The sequence below is a fragment of the Microcaecilia unicolor genome, chromosome 3, assembly GCF_901765095.1.
Source record: "Microcaecilia unicolor chromosome 3, aMicUni1.1, whole genome shotgun sequence".
Lineage (NCBI taxonomy): Eukaryota > Metazoa > Chordata > Amphibia > Gymnophiona > Siphonopidae > Microcaecilia > Microcaecilia unicolor.
The window spans coordinates 352,406,002-352,426,663 of record NC_044033.1 but is presented as its reverse complement, the minus strand read 5'-3'; the positions used below and the strand labels follow the sequence as shown (position 1 = coordinate 352,426,663).

Genomic DNA, 20,662 nt, shown 5'->3' with positions numbered 1-20,662 from the left:
GGGGAGTACGGGGAGGTCATCCCCCCTTCCCTCCGGTGGTCATCTGGTGAGTTGGGGCACCTTTTTGAGGTTTGGTTGTGAAAATAAAAGAACCAAGTAAAACTGATTAACGGCGCTTTTTTTTCCATTATCCGCAAAAGCCGGCCATCTGGTAGCCACGCCCATGCCCGCCCATGTCCCGCCTTCGCTGTGCCGCCGACATGCCCCCTTGAACTTTCGCTGGCGTGGCGATGGTGTCAGAAAAGCAGCTTTCAATTATACCGATTTCGCCGCTTTTGAGAGATCGCCGATTTGTGTCGGAAGATCGCCGGCGATCTCTTTCAAAAATAAGCCCGTTTCTGACTCATTAATAGATGTCCTATGATAAAATCAGGCCAATAAATTCTAAACAGCAGGGACCTAAATTAACTGTATAAACAGCTTCAGTAGTAAAATATTGCATGTGACAGGCCTTTGGACTCTTTTTACATACATGTAAGCTCCTCCCTGCAAAGCATAATATTGAGATTGCCAAAGAAAAGTGGACTGATGATATTCCCTTTCAGGAATGACCACAATGGTAGGTCCAGGGTGGTGCTCAACAGATCTCAAGAAGATTCTAATTAAAGAGGTTTGGAGTGGAAAGGGGAAAAGATAGGGATGGGCAGCCAGAAAACTTTTGTTTTGTGTCATTTCTTGTATTGTTTGAGAGATTTATTTTTTTGTTTGTTTTTCTAGCCATTTTGTCATTTTATCAGTTTCTGATAATAGTGTACACTTTTTGGAAAAAGCACATACTATGTAGAAAGAAGGTGCACTATTTCATAAGTACATAAAAGGTCCATCAAGCCCAGCATCCTGTTTCCAACAGTGGCCAATTCAGGTCACAAATACCTGGCAAGATCCCAAAAATGTACAAAACATTCTATACTGCTTATCCCAGAAATAGTGGATTTTCCCAAAGTCCATTTAATAATGGTCTATGGACTTTTTCTTTAGGAAGCCATCCAAACCTTTTTTAAACTCCGCTAAGCTAACCACCTTTACCACATTCTCTGGCAACGAATTCCAGAGTTTAATTACATGTTGAGTAAAAAACATTTTCTCTGATTCGTTTTAAATTTAGTACATTGTAGCTTCATCGCATGTCCCCTAGTTCTAGTATTTTTGGAAAGCGTAAACGGACGCTTCACATCTACCCGTTCAACTCCACTCATTATTTTCTAGACCTCTATCATATCTCCCCTCAGCCGCCTTTTCTCCAGGCTGTAGAGCCCTAGCCGCTTTAGCCTTTCCTCATAGGGAAGTCGTCTCATCCCCTTTATCATTTTTGTCACCCTTCTTTGCACCTTTTCTAATTCCACTATATCCTTTTTGAGATGCGGTGACCAGAATTGAACACAATATTCGAGGTGTGGTCGCACCATGGAGCGATACAAAGGCATTATAACATCCTCATTTTTGTTTTCCATTCCTTTCCTAATAATATCTAACATTCTATTTGCTTTCTTAGCCGCAGCAGCACACTGAGGTTTCAACGTATCATCAACGACGACACCTAGATCCTTTTCTTGGTCCATGACTCCTAACGTGGAATCTTGCATGACAGCTATAATTCTGGTTCCTCTTTCCCACATGCATCACTTTGTACTTGCTCACATTAAACGTCATCTGCCATTTAGACGTCCAGTCTCCCAGTCTCATAAGGTCCTCTTGTAATTTTTCACAATCCTCCTGCGATTTAACAACTTTGAATAACTTTGTGTCATCAGCAAATTTAATTACCTCACTAGTTACTCCCATCTCTAGGTCATTTATAAATATGTTAAAAAGTAGCGGTCCCAGCACAGACCCCTGGGGAACCCCACTAACTACCCTTCTCCATTGAGAATACTGACCATTTAACCCTACTCTCTGTTTTCTATCTTTTAACCAGTTTTTAATCCACAATGGAACACTACCTCCTATCCCCTGACTCTTCAATTTCCTCTGGAGTCTTTCCTGAGGTACTTTGTCAAATGCCTTCTGACAATCCAGATACACAATATCAACCGGCTCACCTTTATCCACATGTTTGTTCACCCCTTCAAAGAAATGTAGTAGATTGGTGAGGCAAGATTTCCCTTCACTAAATCCATGTTGATTTTGTCTCATTAATCCATGCTTTTGAATGTGCACTGTAATTTTGTTCTTAATAATAGTCTCTTCCATTTTGCCCAGCACCGACATCAGACTCACCGGTCTATAATTTCCCGGATCTCCTCTGGAACCTTTTTTAAAAATTGGCATTACATTGGCCACCCTCCAAGCTTCTGGTACCACGCTCGATTTTAAGGATAAATTACATATTACTAACAATAGCTCCTTAAGCTCATTTTTCAGTTCTATCAGTACTCTGGGATGAATACCATCCAGTCCAGGAGATTTGCTACTCTTCAGTTTGTAGAACTGCCCCATTACATCCTTCAGGTTTACAGAGAATTCATTAAGTTTCTCTGACTCGTTAGCTTTGAATACCATTTGCGGCACCGGTAACCCACCCAAATCTTCCTCTGTGAAGACCAAAGCAAAGAATTCATTTAATCTCTGTGCTACGGCTTTGTCTTCCCTGATCACCCCTTCCACTCCTTGGTCATTTAGAGGTCCAACCGATTCTTTTGCCGGCTTCCTGCCTTTAATATAACTAAAAAATGTTTTACTATGTGTTGTCTCCAACGCAATCTTGTTTTCGAAGTCCCTTTTAGCCTTCCTTATCAGCGCTTTGCATTTGACTTGACATTCCTTATGCTGTTTCTTATTATTTTCAGTCAGTTCCATCTTCCATTTTTTGAAAGATTTTCTTTTAGCTTTAATAGCTTCCTTCACCTCACTTTTTAACCACGCCGGCTGTTGTTTGGTCTTCCGTCCTCTTTTTGTAATACGCGGAATATATTTGGCCTGGGCTTCCAGGATGGTGTTTTTGAACAGCATCAACGCCTGATGTAAATTTTTGACCCTCGCAGTTGCTCCTCTAAGTTTTTTTTCACCGTTCTTCTCATTTTATCATAGTCTCCTTTTTTAAAGTTAAATGCTAACGTATTTGATTTCCTATGTATACTTACTTCAAAGCTAATATCAAATCCGATCATATTATGATCACTGTTATCAAGCGGCCCCGCACCAGATCATTTGGTCCTGATAACCACATGGTTTCCATTAGACAGGACGCTGGCACCGCTCTGGATAGAATGGTCGATCGTATCAAATGCTGCACTAAGATCCAACAGTACTAGAAAAATACCCTTTCCTTGATCTAATCCACAACGTAATACATTTACAGTAGACAATAACTGTATTATGGGTTTTATGACACCCATCCTAAAATCAAGTGCCCCTATCTGATCTGTTCTCTAACACACAAGATCATATTCAGAGAGGCCCCAGAGTACATGCTCAACCTAGTTGATCTACCTCTTAGAAATGCTCTGTTGTCATCGCCCAACTTCCTCTGTCTGCCCTATCCCAGCAGTAGGAAAGTCAGATACAAGTGTATGCTTGCTTCGACTTTCCCGTATACCAGTGCAAAAACTTGGAATGAACTGCCAAAGCAACTAAAAGGGATATCCAACCATCATCTATTCAAAAATTTTTTAAAGACCTTCCTATTTTCTAAAGCCTACTCCCTACCGTGCCCGGCCATTTGACTCTCCCGCTGTTGGTTGGCGGGGGACTCTGATCCGCTGGCTCCTGCTGAACAGTTTACCCTTTCCATGTCTTCTCTGTCTATTCTGTCATCCTAAGTTTTACCTTTCCTATTGTACTGTTTCATGCACTGTTGTAAGCCACATTGTGCCTGCGCTTGTGGGAAAATGTGGGATAGAAATGCGCTAAAAATAAATAAATCTCATCCAAAAAAATCCTGAGGCTGATATAAAACTACCTGCTCAACTAACTTTGCCAAAATCAGCAAAGAATAAACCGGAGAAAGCCTTGCAGGAGCATTCAGATCTAAACCTGGACCCTTAATCAAAGAGCAAACCGTCAGCTTTAAAGCATCCAGTAGATAACCCCCTGCCAAGTAAGCATTCAATAACATATATTAAACCACGCTTTCAAAGGAATAACTGCTACAATTGCCTGACCCAACAGAGGCCCTCGCTTATCAGAATATTTGCTTCAGGGATGCAATGGCAACATCAAACATCTGCTTCAAAAAATATTTATATTTCAAAATCAGCTGCTTTCGGCTACTTCAAATGTAGCTAAATACTCATTAAACATCTTCACTCAAACTAGAAGATTTGAAATGAATATGTTAGAGATATTACTTACAGTGTCCATTCAAAGTCACCAATAGGAAATGATCTAGGTGACATCGTTGATGAAACTTTGGAACTCTCTGCTCGGTGTGCAGCGGCAGCTAAGAAAGGAAATAGAATGTTAGGTATTATGAGGAGAGAAATGGAAAGCAAAAATGAGAATGTTATAATGCCTATATATTGCTCCATGGTGTGACCACACCTCAAATACTGTGTGCAATTCTGGTCACCGAATCTCAGAAACGATATAGAGGGGCATTTTTGAAAGAAACATCCAAATTGTGATTTGAACGTCTTTGTAAAACGTCCAAATCCGGGGGGCGGGGGAAAAACATATTTTCGAAACAAGATGGACGTCCATCTTTCATTTTGAAAATACCATCAGAGACGTCCAGATCCAAGGACGTCCCTAGATTTGGATGTCCTTGGTTTTGGATGTCTTTGACTTTTGGCGATTTTCGAAACCAAAGACATCCAAGTCAAAAACGTCCAAATTCAAGCCATTTGGTTGTGGGAGGAGCCAGCATTTCTAGTGCACTGGTCCCCCTGACATGCCAGGACACCAACCGAGCACCCTAGGGGGCGTTGCAGTGGACTTCATAAAATGCTCCCAGGAACATAGCTCCCTTACGTTGTGTGCTGAGCCCACCAACCCCCCCCCCCCAAAACCCACTACCCACAACTGTACACCACTACCATAGCCCTTACGGGTGAAGGGGGGCACCTAGATGTGGGTACAGTGGGTTTGTGGTGGGTTTTGGAGAGCTCTCTGTTTCCTCCACAAATGTAACAGGTAGGGGGGGTATGGGCCTGGGTCCACCTGTCTGGAGTCCACTGCAGTACCCACTAAAACTGCTCCTGGGACCTTCATGCTCTGTCACGGACCTGAGTATGACATCTGAGGCTGGCATAGAGGCTGGCACGAAATATTTTTAAAGATATTTTTTGAGGGTGGGAGGGAGTTAGTGACCACTGGGGGAGTAACGGGAGGTAATTCCTGATTCCCTCTGGTGGTCATCTGGTCATTTCGGGCACCTTTTCGTGCCTTATTCGTAAAAAAAACACGTCCAGGTGACAACGTCCAAGTGTTCGTCATGGACGTCCTTGCGTTTTTCGATTATGGGTCAAAGACGTCCAAGTGTTAGGCACGCCCAAGTCCCGCCTTTGCTACGCCTCCGACACGCCCCCTTGAAATTTGGACATCCTTGCGATGGACTGCAGTTGGAGATGTCCAAAATCGGGTTTTGATTATACCGATTTGGATATCCGTGTTCCGATTTATGTCGAAAGATGGACATCCTTCTCTTTCGAGAATGAGCCTGATAGTGGAATTAGAAAATGATAAAAGGGATGGAGTGACTTCCCTATGACTAAAGGCTAAACTGGCTATGGCTCTTCAGCTTGGAGAAGAGATGGCTGAGAGGAGATATGATAAAGGTCTATAAAATAATGGGTGGAAAGGAATGGGGAGGCATAAATTGCTTGTTTACTCTTTCCAAAAATACTAGGACTAGGGGGCATGCAGTGAAGCTATAAAGTAGTAAATTTAAAAGAAAACAGAGAAAACATTTGTTCACTCATTGTGTAATTAAACTCTGGAATTTGTTGCTAGAGAATGTGGTAAAAGCAGTTAGCCTAGCAGGGTTTAAAAAAGGTTTGGCTAGCTTCCTAAAAGAAAAGTTCATAAGCCATTATTGACTTGGGGAAAAATCCACTGCTTATTTCTAGGATAAGCAGCATAAAATGTATTTTACTGTTTTGTAATCTTGCCAGGTGCTTGTAATCAGGATTGGCCACTGTTGGAAACGGATAGTGGCCTTGATAGACCTTCGGTCTGTCCCAGTATGGCAACACTTATGTTCTTATCTTTGTACATTACTACCCGTGTAATAAAAATGCCACTAGCACTTTTTAAAAATCTAACCAAGACTTCTAGCCAGTCAGGACAAAAGGATTCCCCTCTCCTCCCCTCCTAGTAGCCCAAAGTTAACTGGATAAATCTTTTGAATATTGGCCTCTTGGTTGATCCCTTAAATCTAGATGGGTTAATTAACATGAGCTGATGGGTGAAAATTGTGGTCATATTAGGTAATGTTATAATCGCCATCTTTCCACAAGCCTCATTGAATGATGGTTATTGCCATCTATCTACATCTTGGTCCTACTGAATGATATTACTCTAATGATATTACTTACTCTAAAGCTTCTTTACATAGATAGATAGATAGATAGATAGATAGATAGATAGATAGATAGATAATATTGTTGTTCTTTGTTTGTGACATAGATTGATATGGAGAAAAAGCTGGAGAATTCTTTGGCCTCTGTTCGCATTCCCCCCACTGTATTAAATGGCTTGAATCCAGAGGAAATTGAAGCAGTATCCAGGGCTCAGTTTACGTTCTTCAATAAAACTGGACTTTTCCAGGCAAGTATAGCATTATTAAAACAAAAAAGCAACAACAAAAAAAAGGTGTCAAAACATGCACGATGGGGAAGGGCAGGTTTCCACCTGACTAATGAGATTCTGTTTTGCCAATACAAATATTTTTACTTAAAATGCAGAAGAAAATGTAATTTTTTGAATGTGATCAAACTAATCATGATAAAGGAATAGGGAGTAATTTTGTATCTGCATGGATGCATAAATAATGTATGCATACTTTTCCCTGTGCAGATTTGTATAGACTTTGGCTTTGAAAATTACCTCAGGGGTGTATGTGGCCATCTCTGAGAAAAGAAAACTAAAGTCACCAGAAACAACAAAAATGGGGGGTTAATGAATTCTGTTAGAGCAATTTGTAGTACAACCGTCCAAACCCCATCCTTTTATGTGAAAACATTAAAAAGTTCCAGAAGTTCTAACATAACTTTTTCAGACTGCCTATAGACCCATGACATGAAAAATCAGCCATTCTCAACATTTTGGATCCGCTACTTTAGTCACATTTTACCAGAGGCGGTCACATATGTTTATTTATTTATTTATTTATCCTCTTTCCTTGATATACCCACAATAGGACCAATCAAGGCAACTATTCGGTTTACAACAACATAGCACAATGTTTAGCAGGATGGTCAGGATATAATATGAAACATCTAATGCAAGTATTAATATTATGACTTTATGTTAATGGCCCATTTAAATGACACTTCAGAATAGGGGGGGGGCATTCACACATGGGGAAGCTCTGTACATCTAGAAGTCAAGGGGATGTGGGTAGGGTGGGGAGAGGGAGTGTTCTGGGATTCCCGTTTCACAGAGGGAATCCACGTATGTATAGGAAAAAATGATGTCAGAATTTAGACCTGCCCCAAGGCACGATAGGGGCAGCTGTAAATCCTGATATCTGAAGTCTTGCCCCAATCACCCCCAAAGTTTTGTATTTCCTGCAGTCACTGCCCCCCTCCCCTCCCCCCCACACAACTAATTCCCTCTGCCCACCCTGGAAAGCAGCAGGCCCATTGAGGTCACCAACATCCCCCCCCCCCCCCCCCAGCATCCCCTGCTAATTGTAGGTCCTTCCTAGGATCTTCCACCAAAGCACCCCCCCCCTGTGTTCCCTCCCCCGAAGCCAAACCCCCCTCTGCAAAAATAACCTCATGTAACCCCATCCCTGATCCCATCCCAATTACCAGGGGTTCCTGGGGTCTAGTGGGGCGGGAGTGATGCCCACTCATTCCAGCTACAGTGCTGTAAACCCTAGCAGTAATACTATAGTATTATCACTAGAAGTCTCTGTGGCCATTTTAGCCCAGTGAAATCACCACTGAAGTAAGTGGGCATCGTTCCTGTCTCACTTGACCCCAGAGACCCCAAGTACACCTAGTAAGGTTTGTTGAGAGAGAGCTGGCTTCAGTGGAAGAGCACCATAGAACAGACACTTTCACACATATAGGGCAAGGTTGCTCCATGGGGGAAAGCTGCTTTTGTGGGGGGGATCCTTGGTGGGGATGCAATAAGGGGGAGTCATTGGAGAGGAAGCTGTCAGTGTTACATGTGGAGAGGAATGCCAGTGGCAGGGTGGCTGTTATCGGGGTGGAGAGACGTTGACATGGTGAGTGTTCATGACACAGAGAGGGAATACTACTACTACTACTACTACTATTTGACATTTCTAAAGCGCTACTAGGGTTACGCAGCGCTGTACAATTTAACATAGAAGGACAGTCCCTGCTCAAAGGAGCTTACAATCTAAAGGACAAATGTACAGTCAGTCAAATTGGGGCAGTCTAGATTTCCTGAACGGTATAAAGGTTGTCAAGGAGGGGGCCACAGCTGATCAGAGCCATTTGCAAAAGGAGCAATGATTTTGGAAGCTGCTCCCATGTCTATGTGGGGGCAAATTGCATGTTTTCCCCCATGTTCAGCTTTCTAAAATCTTTGCTTCCTCTAGATATGAAGGCGTTTTGACATGCAACCCTGCACCTATTTTACAGCAGGCTGTATGTTTAGCAGATCCTCTTGTAAAATAGTATGAAAAATCACTTGGATATGTGAATTCCCCTCCCCGTGTACTATCTAAAATCTGCCTCCACATGTAGATTTGGAGAGTGCTGTATGTTTAGGCAGCACTGCTGAATATACAAGTGGAATGTCCAAAGTAGACATTTCAGTTGTAGGTGGCACAACTGAAGATATGTGTGTCATAGCAAGATATCACCATCTACATATACAGATCATGGGCTTTATTTTAGAAGTATCCCTATGTGTAAATAGTAGCCTTTATACCTGTAGATTGGCATACATGTATAAAAGCCATGTTACAAAGGAGGCTATTAACACATGTTTACCACGTACAAATTTCTAGGAGGTATAGTAGGGGTGGAAAGAAGGAGTGGTTTGGGAGGGCCTAACATATCAACATGGATTCCCCATTTTACAATGGGAATCTACATTTATCCAAAAAAGCTGGATGTTGACATTTACACGTGCGCCCAAGCATGAATATGTTCCTGCTGTAAGGGGCGGTGTCTATACCAAGGTCAAATCCCCCTAATTGCTTCCCCTACAACATCAGTACCCCCAACCCTCCAGCCCATACCCACCAAAGCATCAGAATTCCCATCCCCTATCCCGAACCCACCAAAGCATCTTTTTATTTGTTTATTTATGTAGCAGCTAAGCCAATATAGTATATAGAATATTGCTTAGTAACAAAAGAATCCCATGAAGCCCTGTTGTTACATTTATACATCAAAAGCAGGCCTCTCTTCTTAGCCTCTTCTCCTTCGCTGCATATTTTCTCCCTCTACCCACCCCCCCCCCCCCCCCCCCGCCCGCTTCACAACTCAGCCATCTGCCATTCATTCTTCTACTCACACATGATCATCCATACCTCATTAAAACCCCTCCCCCAGCTCTAATTTTCTTCTCAATTACTTTGAAACCTTGTAGGATCTACCTCTGGAATCTAAGACACAATTGCCAATAGTGTAGTGCCATTAACTTGTTCCCTATATGTGACCAAGTTTTGAATATGGCCACCTGCTCCATTTTACCACTTTAAAATTGTTTTATGAACTAAGAAAATTGCAATATGCACTGAATTTTTATGGCTCTGGATATTCTCCACAAAGCCTCCTGACCCTCACAGAGACCCAGAAATAGCAGGCTATAAGTCCATTCCAATCTGTTCCTCACCACCCTTTTGATTGTCATGATAACTCATTCCCACAACTACCTGAACCATGGATATTCCATGCAGTAATGATAGCAGGTCAAGATGGTCTGCTAATGTCCCTCTCATAACCTCAGGCCACTTTTTAGCTTCTTTACTATAAAGTTCTTGCACCTATTGCATGAGAGCCACTGTATTATAAAAACTTATATCTAGGGTCACCCAGCCTTTATTCTCCCATCTCATTGTCAGCTTAAGCAGACTAATTTGTGTACTGTGCCCCCTCCACAAAAAATGGTGCAATGTACTCTTAAACCACTTGTCTTCTTTAGATTTATTCCAGAAACAAGGTACCATTTGAAGGAGATAACAAAGCATTGGAACAAGTACCAATTTAAACAAGGCATTCCGCCCCAAAAGGGAAAGGGGAGGATCTTTCTACTTATCACATCTTTATAATAGTGCCTTAACTTGTCTAAGATGTTGAGCTTATACATTAAGACTAGTATATATGCAAGTATTTCAGACTCTCTCTGGCCCACCTCAATAGTAACCCCTTCCTACACTCCTTCCCCTCATTCACTCTTCTCTGTTCCAACACTTTTGATTTATCAACATTGATTTTTAGACCAGAGAAAGTTCCAAAATCCCTATGATCTGAATAACTACTACTACTACTAATCATTTCTATAGCGCTACTAGATGTACGCAGTGCTGTACACTTGAAGATGAAGAGACAGTCCCTGCTGGACAGAGCTTACAATCTAATTAGGACAGACAGACAGGACAAACAAGAGATAAGGGAATATTAAAGTGAGGATAAAATAAGGGTTCTGAACAAGTGAATCTGCTTTTGCTGGCCTCCCACTTAGTCACCTCTCCCCTCTCCAGTCGGTTCAAAACTCTGCTGCCCGTCTCATCTTCCGCCAGGGTCGCTTACTCATACTACCCCTCTCCTCAAGACCCTTCACTGGCTCCCTATCCGTTTTCGCATCCTGTTCAAACTTCTTCTACTAACCTATAAATGTACTCACTCTGCTGCTCCTCAGTATCTCTCCACACTCATCCTTCCCTACACCCCTTCCCGTGCACTCCGCTCCATGGATAAATCCTTCTTATCTGTTCCCTTCTCCACTACTGCCAACTCCAGACTTCGCGCCTTCTGTCTCGCTGCACCCTACGCCTGGAATAAACTTCCTGAACCCCTACGTCTTGCCCCATCCTTGGCCACCTTTAAATCTAGACTGAAAGCCCACCTCTTTAACATTGCTTTTGACTCGTAGCCACTTGTAACCACTCGCCTCCACCTACCCTCCTCTCTTCCTTCTCGTCCACATTAATTGATTTGATTTGCTTACTTTATTTATTTTTTTGTCTATTAGATTGTAAGCTCTTTGAGCAGGGACTGTCTTTCTTCTATGTTTGTGCAGCGCTGCGTATGCCTTGTAGCGCTATAGAAATGCTAAATAGTAGTAGTAGTAGTAGTAGTAAGTGAATAAGGGTTAGGAGTTAAAAGCAGCATCAAAAAGGTGGGCTTTTAGCTTAGATTTGAAGACGGTCAGAGATGGAGCTTGACGTACCGGCTCAGGAAGTCTATTCCAGGCATATGGTGCAGCAAGATAAAATGAACTTTATGCATATCATGGCTGGTTCACCCCAAAACATAAGCATATTGGGGGCCAATATTCAGACTGCGGAAGATAACCGGGCTGCCTCCCACAGTCGGCGCTGAGCCCAGATATTCAATGCTGGGCCATTGGCTGGCATTGAATATCCAGGTGTTTTTTGGCCAAGCTGATATTCAGCGCTGGCCAGTTAAATTTATACTGGCCAGAGATATATCTGCTATTTTGGCAGCATAATTTGACTGCCAAACTTAGCTGGTGATGTGCTGAATATTGGCGGATAACCAGTTATATCACAAGATATAACTGGCTATCCATTAAGTGCTAACCAGCAATGTTCAGTGGGAGATAACCGGCTATATTGCCAGATAGTCAGTTAAGTGCCATTTAGCCAGCCAGGAGCCTTTCCTGGCTGATTAAATGGTTTTAAATATCTGCAAAAAGGTGAATCCTCTGTTCCCTCATTCAAATTACTTGCCTCGGCTTCTAATTCTACCTAGCCTTCAGGCCCACCTGGGGTGTCCTTTCCACTATTACTGTGCTGTCCACTCTTGTTAGCCTGAGGCTCACAGGAATGTCTTGTTCACAAACTCTTCTCAGTCCTGCATTGGCACCATCTCTGGCAGCCCAGTTGTGCAGATGTTATTGCAGTGCTCGTGATTTTCTTGGCCATCGATGCAGTCTGCCAACAATTAATTCTGCTTCCTCAACTGCTCCAGTTGTTCTCGCAATTGGTTGGCTCCATCTCCTGTGCAGTAAGGTGTGTTCCATCTCAGTAATCCTGGATGCTTGCTATACCAGGGACTCCATATATTGAAGTGTGGTCTGCAGCTGGGACATTTTATCTTCCAACGTAGCAGAAACACAGTAGGTTAGGTGGTGTGCCACCTCCTCTGATATAATTAGCACTGGCTACTATGATCCCCACTGCCATCTGTTCAGCAACACATAGGTTTTCCACTGCTGATTGTTGGGTCTTGCTCAACATAGCCTGTACCTCCTCTCCACAGTAAAATGCTGTTCTCCAGGTTCTCCTGCTGATCTGAGTAAGCCACTCTATTGTTTTAACTAGCAAAAAAAGAGACAGATGTAGCTAATATATACTAATATACATGGCTTGTTGGGGAGCAGCACCGGAGTGAGTACATTCATCGCTGGATCACCTCCAAAGCATCCTGTTCCTCCAGATGTCCCCCCCCCTAACTCATAAAGAAGACTAGCAGCAACTAACTCTCCCCAAGGGTCCATTCCCCTCCCCTGACCCCACCCTTGGCTCTTATTGGGGGATCCAGGTAGTATAGCAGAAGCTGTGGGATCAAAATGGCTGCCGTGACCATAGTGGTACTCTCACAGTACAACATAAGGGGTCAGGCTGCTAAATAAGGATGTCACCAATGTGTGAGTAATAATCTATAGAAATAGCAAAGTGCCCAAGGTGAAAATCTGTAATTTGATTTTATTAAAAGGGCATGCTAAGAGTGGGAAAGTGATTGTAAGCAGATTATTACTGATTGCTTAGCTTTGCTTATGGGGAAAATGTGCTCCCACTGCTTTCTTGTTCTGTTGACATTTTTTAATATTCCAAAGGAGAACATGAAGAACAAGGCACATCTGATCAGTTATGTGGTGGCATGCAGCATTGGAAATCTTACCATTCATGGCCTCCAAGATTCTATCAACATTACAATTAAGCATAAAGAAATCCAGGTAAGATGATACCAAGAGAGCTATTCAAATCTCATTTCTCCCGCTGACATTCCTTATCAGCTTGTGAAATCATATCACCCTTCATTACCCAGGTACCAACAGACTGTATGCCATCTGAGGCAGGGACTTACCTACTGTATCTATATGTAATTTGCCTTGAGATTGGAGTTGGAAAGCTGAATAATTAAAATTCAAAACAGATAAAACCCCAGATTCTATATATGGCACCCAAAATTGGGTGCCGTTATTTAATCCATGATGTGTGCCCAATTAAATTGGCTAAAAAGCCAACTAGAGCCAATAATTGGGTGCTAATTGGCACTAGTCAGCAACAATTTGGAATTGGGTGCACATTTTGCTGTGTGCTATTCTAACAATGTGCACCCAAATCCCACAGTGTGCAACTCGAAAGGGAGCATGGCCATGGGAGGTGCATGGGCAGGTCTACAGAATACCATGGATGTGTGCCTAAATTGGGCACTGGAAATAGTATCTGGTTTCAGCTGGAATAGGTCCTGGCACCCAAATTTGGGCGCTGAAATCAGCACTCAATATGATTCTGTAATGGGGGTTCATTTATGAATGCCCATTATGGGATAGTGTTGAGTGCCAATTTTTGAGTGCTATTTAATTAATCTATCCCAAAATGTCTAAATAGCACATGAAACTGTGTGATTAATAAGAATGTTGGGTCACACTAAAAATCAGACACTATTAATTTAACTCATTAAGGGGATCCTTTTACTAAGGCACACTAATAAACTTGTGTGCCTTAAGTGCCATGCAGCCCATAGGTATACAGTGGTCCTTGTGGCATTTAACACACATTAAATCTGTTAGTACACCTTAGTAAAAGGCATTTGCCTATGTTTCAAGGAGCCTAGTCATTAAAGAGTCATTTAATCTGTAGGCATCTTGTTATATTATGTGTGTATGTATTTGCATACATTATATACTGTATATATAATGTGTGTGTGTGTATATGTTGAATTATGACCACAATTTTTCCCTTTCCATGTAAAATAGTATGCTCAATGAATTTAGACAGCTTTACTTTCCTATTTAAAAAATAGTATCTACCTGACTTATGAAACATATTTTCATAGGGTAATTTAGCCTTTTTTTTAAAAACACTGGTGATGGCAACAAACAACATGCAAAAAAATCCAGATCTTCAGTGCCAGTATCTTCAATAGTTGCCAGCACTGACTTTCTAGGTAGACCGGTGGCTGGCATTGCTATCCGGATAGCTAATCGGGAGGACCTTTACAATGCTGTGGTAAAAAGTGGCCTTAGTGTGCTCTTACACAGGTCTTTCCTGCGTGCTAAGGCCATTTTTACTGTGGTCATAAAACCCCCAATTTTCAATTTCTTTCCATAATGTTAGATACAAACTACAAAATTAATGAGGAAGAGAATCAGAGGAATGTTCAACCATACAAAAAGAAAAAAAGATTCTCTTTCTTCTTATATATACAGTGGGGGAAATAAGTATTTGATCCCTTGCTGATTTTGTAAGTTTGCCCACTGACAAAGACATGAGCAGCCCATAATTGAAGGGTAGGTTATTGGTAACAGTGAGAGATAGCACATCACAAATTAAATCCGGAAAATCACATTGTGGAAAGTATATGAATTTATTTGCATTCTGCAGAGGGAAATAAGTATTTAATCCCTCTGGCAAACAAGACCTAATACTTGGTGGCAAAACCCTTGTTGGCAAGCACAGCGGTCAGACGTCTTCTGTAGTTGATGATGAGGTTTGCACACATGTCAGGAGGAATTTTGGTCCACTCCTCTTTGCAGATCATCTCTAAATCATTAAGAGTTCTGGGCTGTCGCTTGGCAACTCGCAGCTTCAGCTCCCTCCATAAGTTTTCAATGGGATTAAGGTCTGGTGACTGGCTAGGCCACTCCATGACCCTAATGTGCTTCTTCCTGAGCCACTCCTTTGTTGCCTTGGCTGTATGTTTTGGGTCATTGTCGTGCTGGAAGACCCAGCCACGACCCATTTTTAAGGCCCTGGCGGAGGGAAGGAGGTTGTCACTCAGAATTGTACGGTACATGGCCCCATCCATTCTCCCATTGATGCGGTGAAGTAGTCCTGTGCCCTTAGCAGAGAAACACCCCCAAAACATAACATTTCCACCTCCATGCTTGACAGTGGGGACGGTGTTCTTTGGGTCATAGGCAGCATTTCTCTTCCTCCAAACACGGCGAGTTGAGTTCATGCCAAAGAGCTCAATTTTTGTCTCATCTGACCACAGCACCTTCTCCCAATCACTCTCGGCATCATCCAGGTGTTCACTGGCAAACTTCAGACGGGCCGTCACATGTGCCTTCCGGAGCAGGGGGACCTTGCGGGCACTGCAGGATTGCAATCCGTTATGTCGTAATGTGTTACCAATGGTTTTCGTGGTGACAGTGGTCCCAGCTGCCTTGAGATCATTGACAAGTTCCCCCCTTGTAGTTGTAGGCTGATTTCTAACCTTCCTCATGATCAAGGATACCCCACGAGGTGAGATTTTGCGTGGAGCCCCAGATCTTTGTCGATTGACAGTCATTTTGTACTTCTTCCATTTTCTTACTATGGCACCAACAGTTGTCTCCTTCTCGCCCAGCGTCTTACTGATGGTTTTGTAGCCCATTCCAGCCTTGTGCAGGTGTATGATCTTGTCCCTGACATCCTTAGACAGCTCCTTGCTCTTGGCCATTTTGTAGAGGTTAGAGTCTGACTGATTCACTGAGTCTGTGGACAGGTGTCTTTCATACAGGTGACCATTGCCGACAGCTGTCTGTCATGCAGGTAACGAGTTGATTTGGAGCATCTACCTGGTCCGTAGGGGCCAGATCTCTTACTGGTTGGTGGGGGATCAAATACTTATTTCCCTCTGCAGAATGCAAATAAATTCATATACTTTCCACAATGTGATTTTCCGGATTTAATTTGTGATGTGCTATCTCTCACTGTTACCAATAACCTACCCTTCAATTATGGGCTGCTCATGTCTTTGTCAGTGGGCAAACTTACAAAATCAGCAAGGGATCAAATACTTATTTCCCCCACTGTAAGAAGTGGAAATAGTAGAAATAATAATAATAAAAACCGTGAGGAAAAAGCCTCAAGAAGCTCCCAGCTAATAGCTGAAAGAGCAGGACTTCTTCATCATAGGCAAAAAAACTTCCCTGATAAATTTAATTGCACCTAGTCATAGACATCAACTTATCAAACATAACAGCTTTGAATACTTAGCTGTGAAGTCTCTTCCTTCCAACTATATGAAAAGCAGACCGTGACTATTATGGAATATATGGAGTTGTCCTGAAATGGTTTTCTGGCTTCTTAAGATTTAGGTCGTATCAAGTCAAAGAATCAGGTGTACTTTCTTCCACTTGGTCTCCTGGCTGTGGGGACCCTCAGAGTTCCCCTCTTTTCCCCATCTTTTTTAACATTATGGTGATACCTCTTGATCATCTTGTAGAAAAACATGGGCTTTTGACATACATGTATGCTGATGATGTCACCATTTATATCCCATTTTCTAAGGAATTACTTGGCATAACTCACAGGATTAGTCTAATTAGTCTAGGGATAAAATTTATGGAATCAAGGACTTCTAATTTCAAACTAAAACTTAACACCATCCCATGAATCTTAGTAACTTTACTATTATGAAAAAAAGCCTATTCCCTTGAGTCATCAATTAAAATCTTGGGAGTTACAATAGATCATTTCCTCTCCCTTGAAAATCAAGTCTCTAAGTTGACCTCAAGTGTCTTTCACTCACTTTGAAAGGTAAAGAGATTGAGGCCATTTTTCTCTAAATCTGTCTTTCATACTTTGATTCAATCCCGTGTCCTCACCAAATTCGACTATTGCAATTTCATTTATGCTTGACTTAAAGGTGGTCTTCCAAAAAAATTACAAACAGCTCAAAATGCTGCTGCTCATCTTATATGTAGCTCTCCTCGCTTCGCCAAAGCCATTCCTCTTTTATATGAGCTACATTGGTTACCAATAAGAGAGAGAATATCTTTCAAATTATGCATTTTCATTCATCAAATCCTTTTTGGTCAAGCCCCATCATATATGAATAATCTTATTGATTTGCCCCCTCATAATGCTGTTTCATCATCTAGAGAATATCTTGTCTTACATTTCCCTATCTGTAAGAATGTGATATATAAAACAATTCACTCTGCTAATTTCTCCTATCAAGGCACCAAAATTTGGAATTCTCTTCCTAAATCAATCAAGTTTACAGATGATTACCTAACTTTCTTCAGTCTGGCCTATCTGAATTCAAAGAACTCTATTTGAATTTTACCCACACCCTTTTCTTAATTTCGTTTCTCTTCTAGTCCTGTCTGATTATGCTCTCACCTATCTACCCTTAATTATTTGTTTGTCCTTGAGATAGTCTAAATCCCTAGTTACTTACTGCACATGTATTAATTTGCTTCTTAGGCTAATGTGGGGTATAAATGTCATGAATAAATAAATAAAAATTAGCAGTTAGGCAGCCAGCAAGATATAACCAGGCAAGAGAACATTGGGCCCATCGTCTGAAGAGTCTAAGCTTTTCCTACAGGAAATGAACCTTTAGTGCCTGCTTAGAGCTGGCATTTTAAAAACCTGATGTTATTTCATCTGATGCTTTTTCAGCAAATTGCAGTTTAATGATTAGCCTCTGAATACCAAAGTGTTGATGTATAAAGTAGAGAAAACTTTCATCCACATTCAGTGTGTGTGTTATTTATTTTAGGTTATTTACAGACATTTGATATACCACTAATCACAAAGAAGCATCAAAGCGGCTAGCAATGAAAATTGAGAGATAAAGACTATAAGAGGAAAAAGAAAGAGAAAAAAAATATACAGAGAGAGCATGAGTAAAGAGTCAGGTTTTGAGTGACTTTGAAAGAGGAGAGCATGAATTTTCATCTAATACTAATTGGTAGAATGTTGCACAATTTAGGATACCAATGAAAGATAAGAGCAGCAAATGTTCCTCTGTGAGCAAGGGAACTGTACCTCCCTGTGGACTTGGTGAGCTTCCTCCTTTTTTGGCTGATCTTTTGAGTTTAGTTTCCTACTGCTCCTAGTATTACTGTTATAGTTTCAATAGACTACTAGATATGTGCAGTGCTGTACACAAACAATAAGCACACAGGTCTTAAGAGACTGTCTCTCTATCGTTGCTCCCCACCCATAAATGTCTGCCTCCCCTAATAACTTGCGAACCGTTTATTTAATTTCATTATTATTTGTGCTATGGCTAGTCGAGTGCCCACTGATCCCTGACTCATATTTACATGTCTTTGACCCTCCCACTTACTGTAAGACTCTCTTTCCATTTTTATTTCCTGTTGAATTCAGTTAAAATCTCATTGAGCTCACACCAGGGGTGTATCTGCGTGGGGCCACAGGGGCCTGGGCCCCCGCAGATTTCGCCCTGGCCCCCCTCCCCGCCGTCAACCCTCCCCCGCTGCTTACTTTTGTTGGTGGGGGGCCCCAACCCCCGCCAGCCGAGGTCCGACCCGCAATCTCCGTATTTCGTCTTCCTCCATGGCCATGTGCTTCAAGGAAGTAACGCTGCAGTGCTGATTCGTTGAATCCAGTTCGGCGTCTGACATGCTGCGACGTCAGACGCCGAACTGGATTCAACGAATCAGCACTGCAGCGTTACTTCCTTGAAGCACATGGCCACGGAGGAAGACGAAATACGGAGATTGCGGGTCGGACCTCGGCTGGCGGGGGTTGGGGCCCCCCGCCAGCAAAAGTAAGCAGCGGGGGAGGGTTGACGGCGGGGAGGGGGTGGAGAGAGGCGGCGGCGGGGGGGGGAGGGAGGCAAAAATGTGCCCCCCTCTCTGGCTCTGGCCCCCCCTACCGCCGGATTCCAGATACGCCCCTGGCTCACACTACATTGTGATGCCACTGTGCATTTTTAAAATGGGTCCTGCCTGCCATTGGCTGGTGCTAGTGGTTAGCAGCTTACTTTGGGGCTCTTTTACTATGCTGTGCTAAAAAGTGGCCAGGGCTATCCCCAGCATGGGTCTTTCCAGTGCGCTGAGGCCACTTTTAGCATGGTGGTAAAATGGCCCCATTTTCCATTATTCCCACTAATGACCACATGCTAATTTCCCCATTAGCATATGGCCATTAGTACGTAAGAACTTACTGACTCCTATTTTCTAGGTGGAAAGGACTCATGCTCTAACCATGGGCTAATCGGTTAAAGTCTGTCAATACAGCTGCACTAACTGATTATCACAGTACATGCCTACTCTCTGCCCCAGACATGCCCTCAGCGCTAAAAAATAAATTCTATTTATTAGCGCATGGGAAGTGCGCACCAATTCAAAACTAGCATAGGACGCCTGAACGTCGCCCCCCCCCCCCCCCCCCCCCCGTAGTGGTTTTTAACCTGTTAGTGCTTACCGCAGCTTAGGGAAAGGGCCCCTTCATTTGTTGCCTAACTTCCTATTGGAAAAGACCATCTCTAATGTTTTCATTACAGCGAAATTCATATAGCAAACACTTTCAGAACAATGTGCAACAATCTGTACCAAAAAAAGGGACAGAAAAGATAAACTGAACTATAGTGCAAGATGGTAAGCTGCCTTACCCAAATTTATACAGGGATTTAGTAGCAGTGTGAGGATGGGACTTGGTTAGATCCCCTGGACCAGTGGTTCTCAAACCTAGCTTGGCAGGCTCCCAGCCAGTCATATTTTCTGGATGTCTTGCAATAAATATTCATGAGATAGATTTGCATGCACTGCCTCTATTGCATGGAAATTTCTTTCATGCACATTTGTTGTGGATATCTTGAAAACCCGACCAGGACAGGTTTGGGAACCACTGCATTGAACCATATCCTCTCTTATGGTTAACACAAAGTACTAATGACACACCATCAAAAAGTGCTCTCATTCATTGTTTTTTTTGTCCCCACTAGCATTATAGAGTACACCCTTCAACAATTGCCAAAATTGTCAGCTATACTTGGAGCCACCCTTGGCTTTCTTGCCTTCGTCTCCAAACATTCTGGGATTGATATTCTTGAACTTACTACTAAGAAAGTCAGATGACAAATATCCAGTGCTAAATCACGGGCATTTAAAACTATCCAGTGCTAAATCACGGGCATTTAAAACCCACTACCAACCCAATACCCCCATTAAGTTGCATTTAGTAGACTGGCATGCAAGAGAACCTTTTTCTAAGCTTGGCTTTTTATTATTATTATTTTAGCAGGAAGGATATGTGCCAATCTGTGCCTTCTGGGATATGAAGAAGAACAGTAAGTTTAAAGATATTAATGTATAATATGTCACAGTTGTTTTATGTATAATATGTCACTGTTTTATCTTTGGGAGTTCAGTGCCGCAGAGATTTTGTGATTCCTTGGCTGGCATTCTGAGTTAT

The 20,662-nt window shown here is 42.3% G+C and overlaps 1 protein-coding gene across 1 annotated transcript in view; it reads left to right on the top strand.

Moving 5' to 3' along the window:
* The window catches only part of ADGRG6 (adhesion G protein-coupled receptor G6), a 491,599-nt gene that overhangs the window by 409,927 nt on the left and 61,010 nt on the right, over window positions 1-20,662 (top strand). The window contains 3 exon segments of the mRNA XM_030198502.1: window positions 6,565-6,705; window positions 13,111-13,230; window positions 20,492-20,537. Coding sequence (XP_030054362.1) covers window positions 6,565-6,705; window positions 13,111-13,230; window positions 20,492-20,537 — 307 coding nt within the window.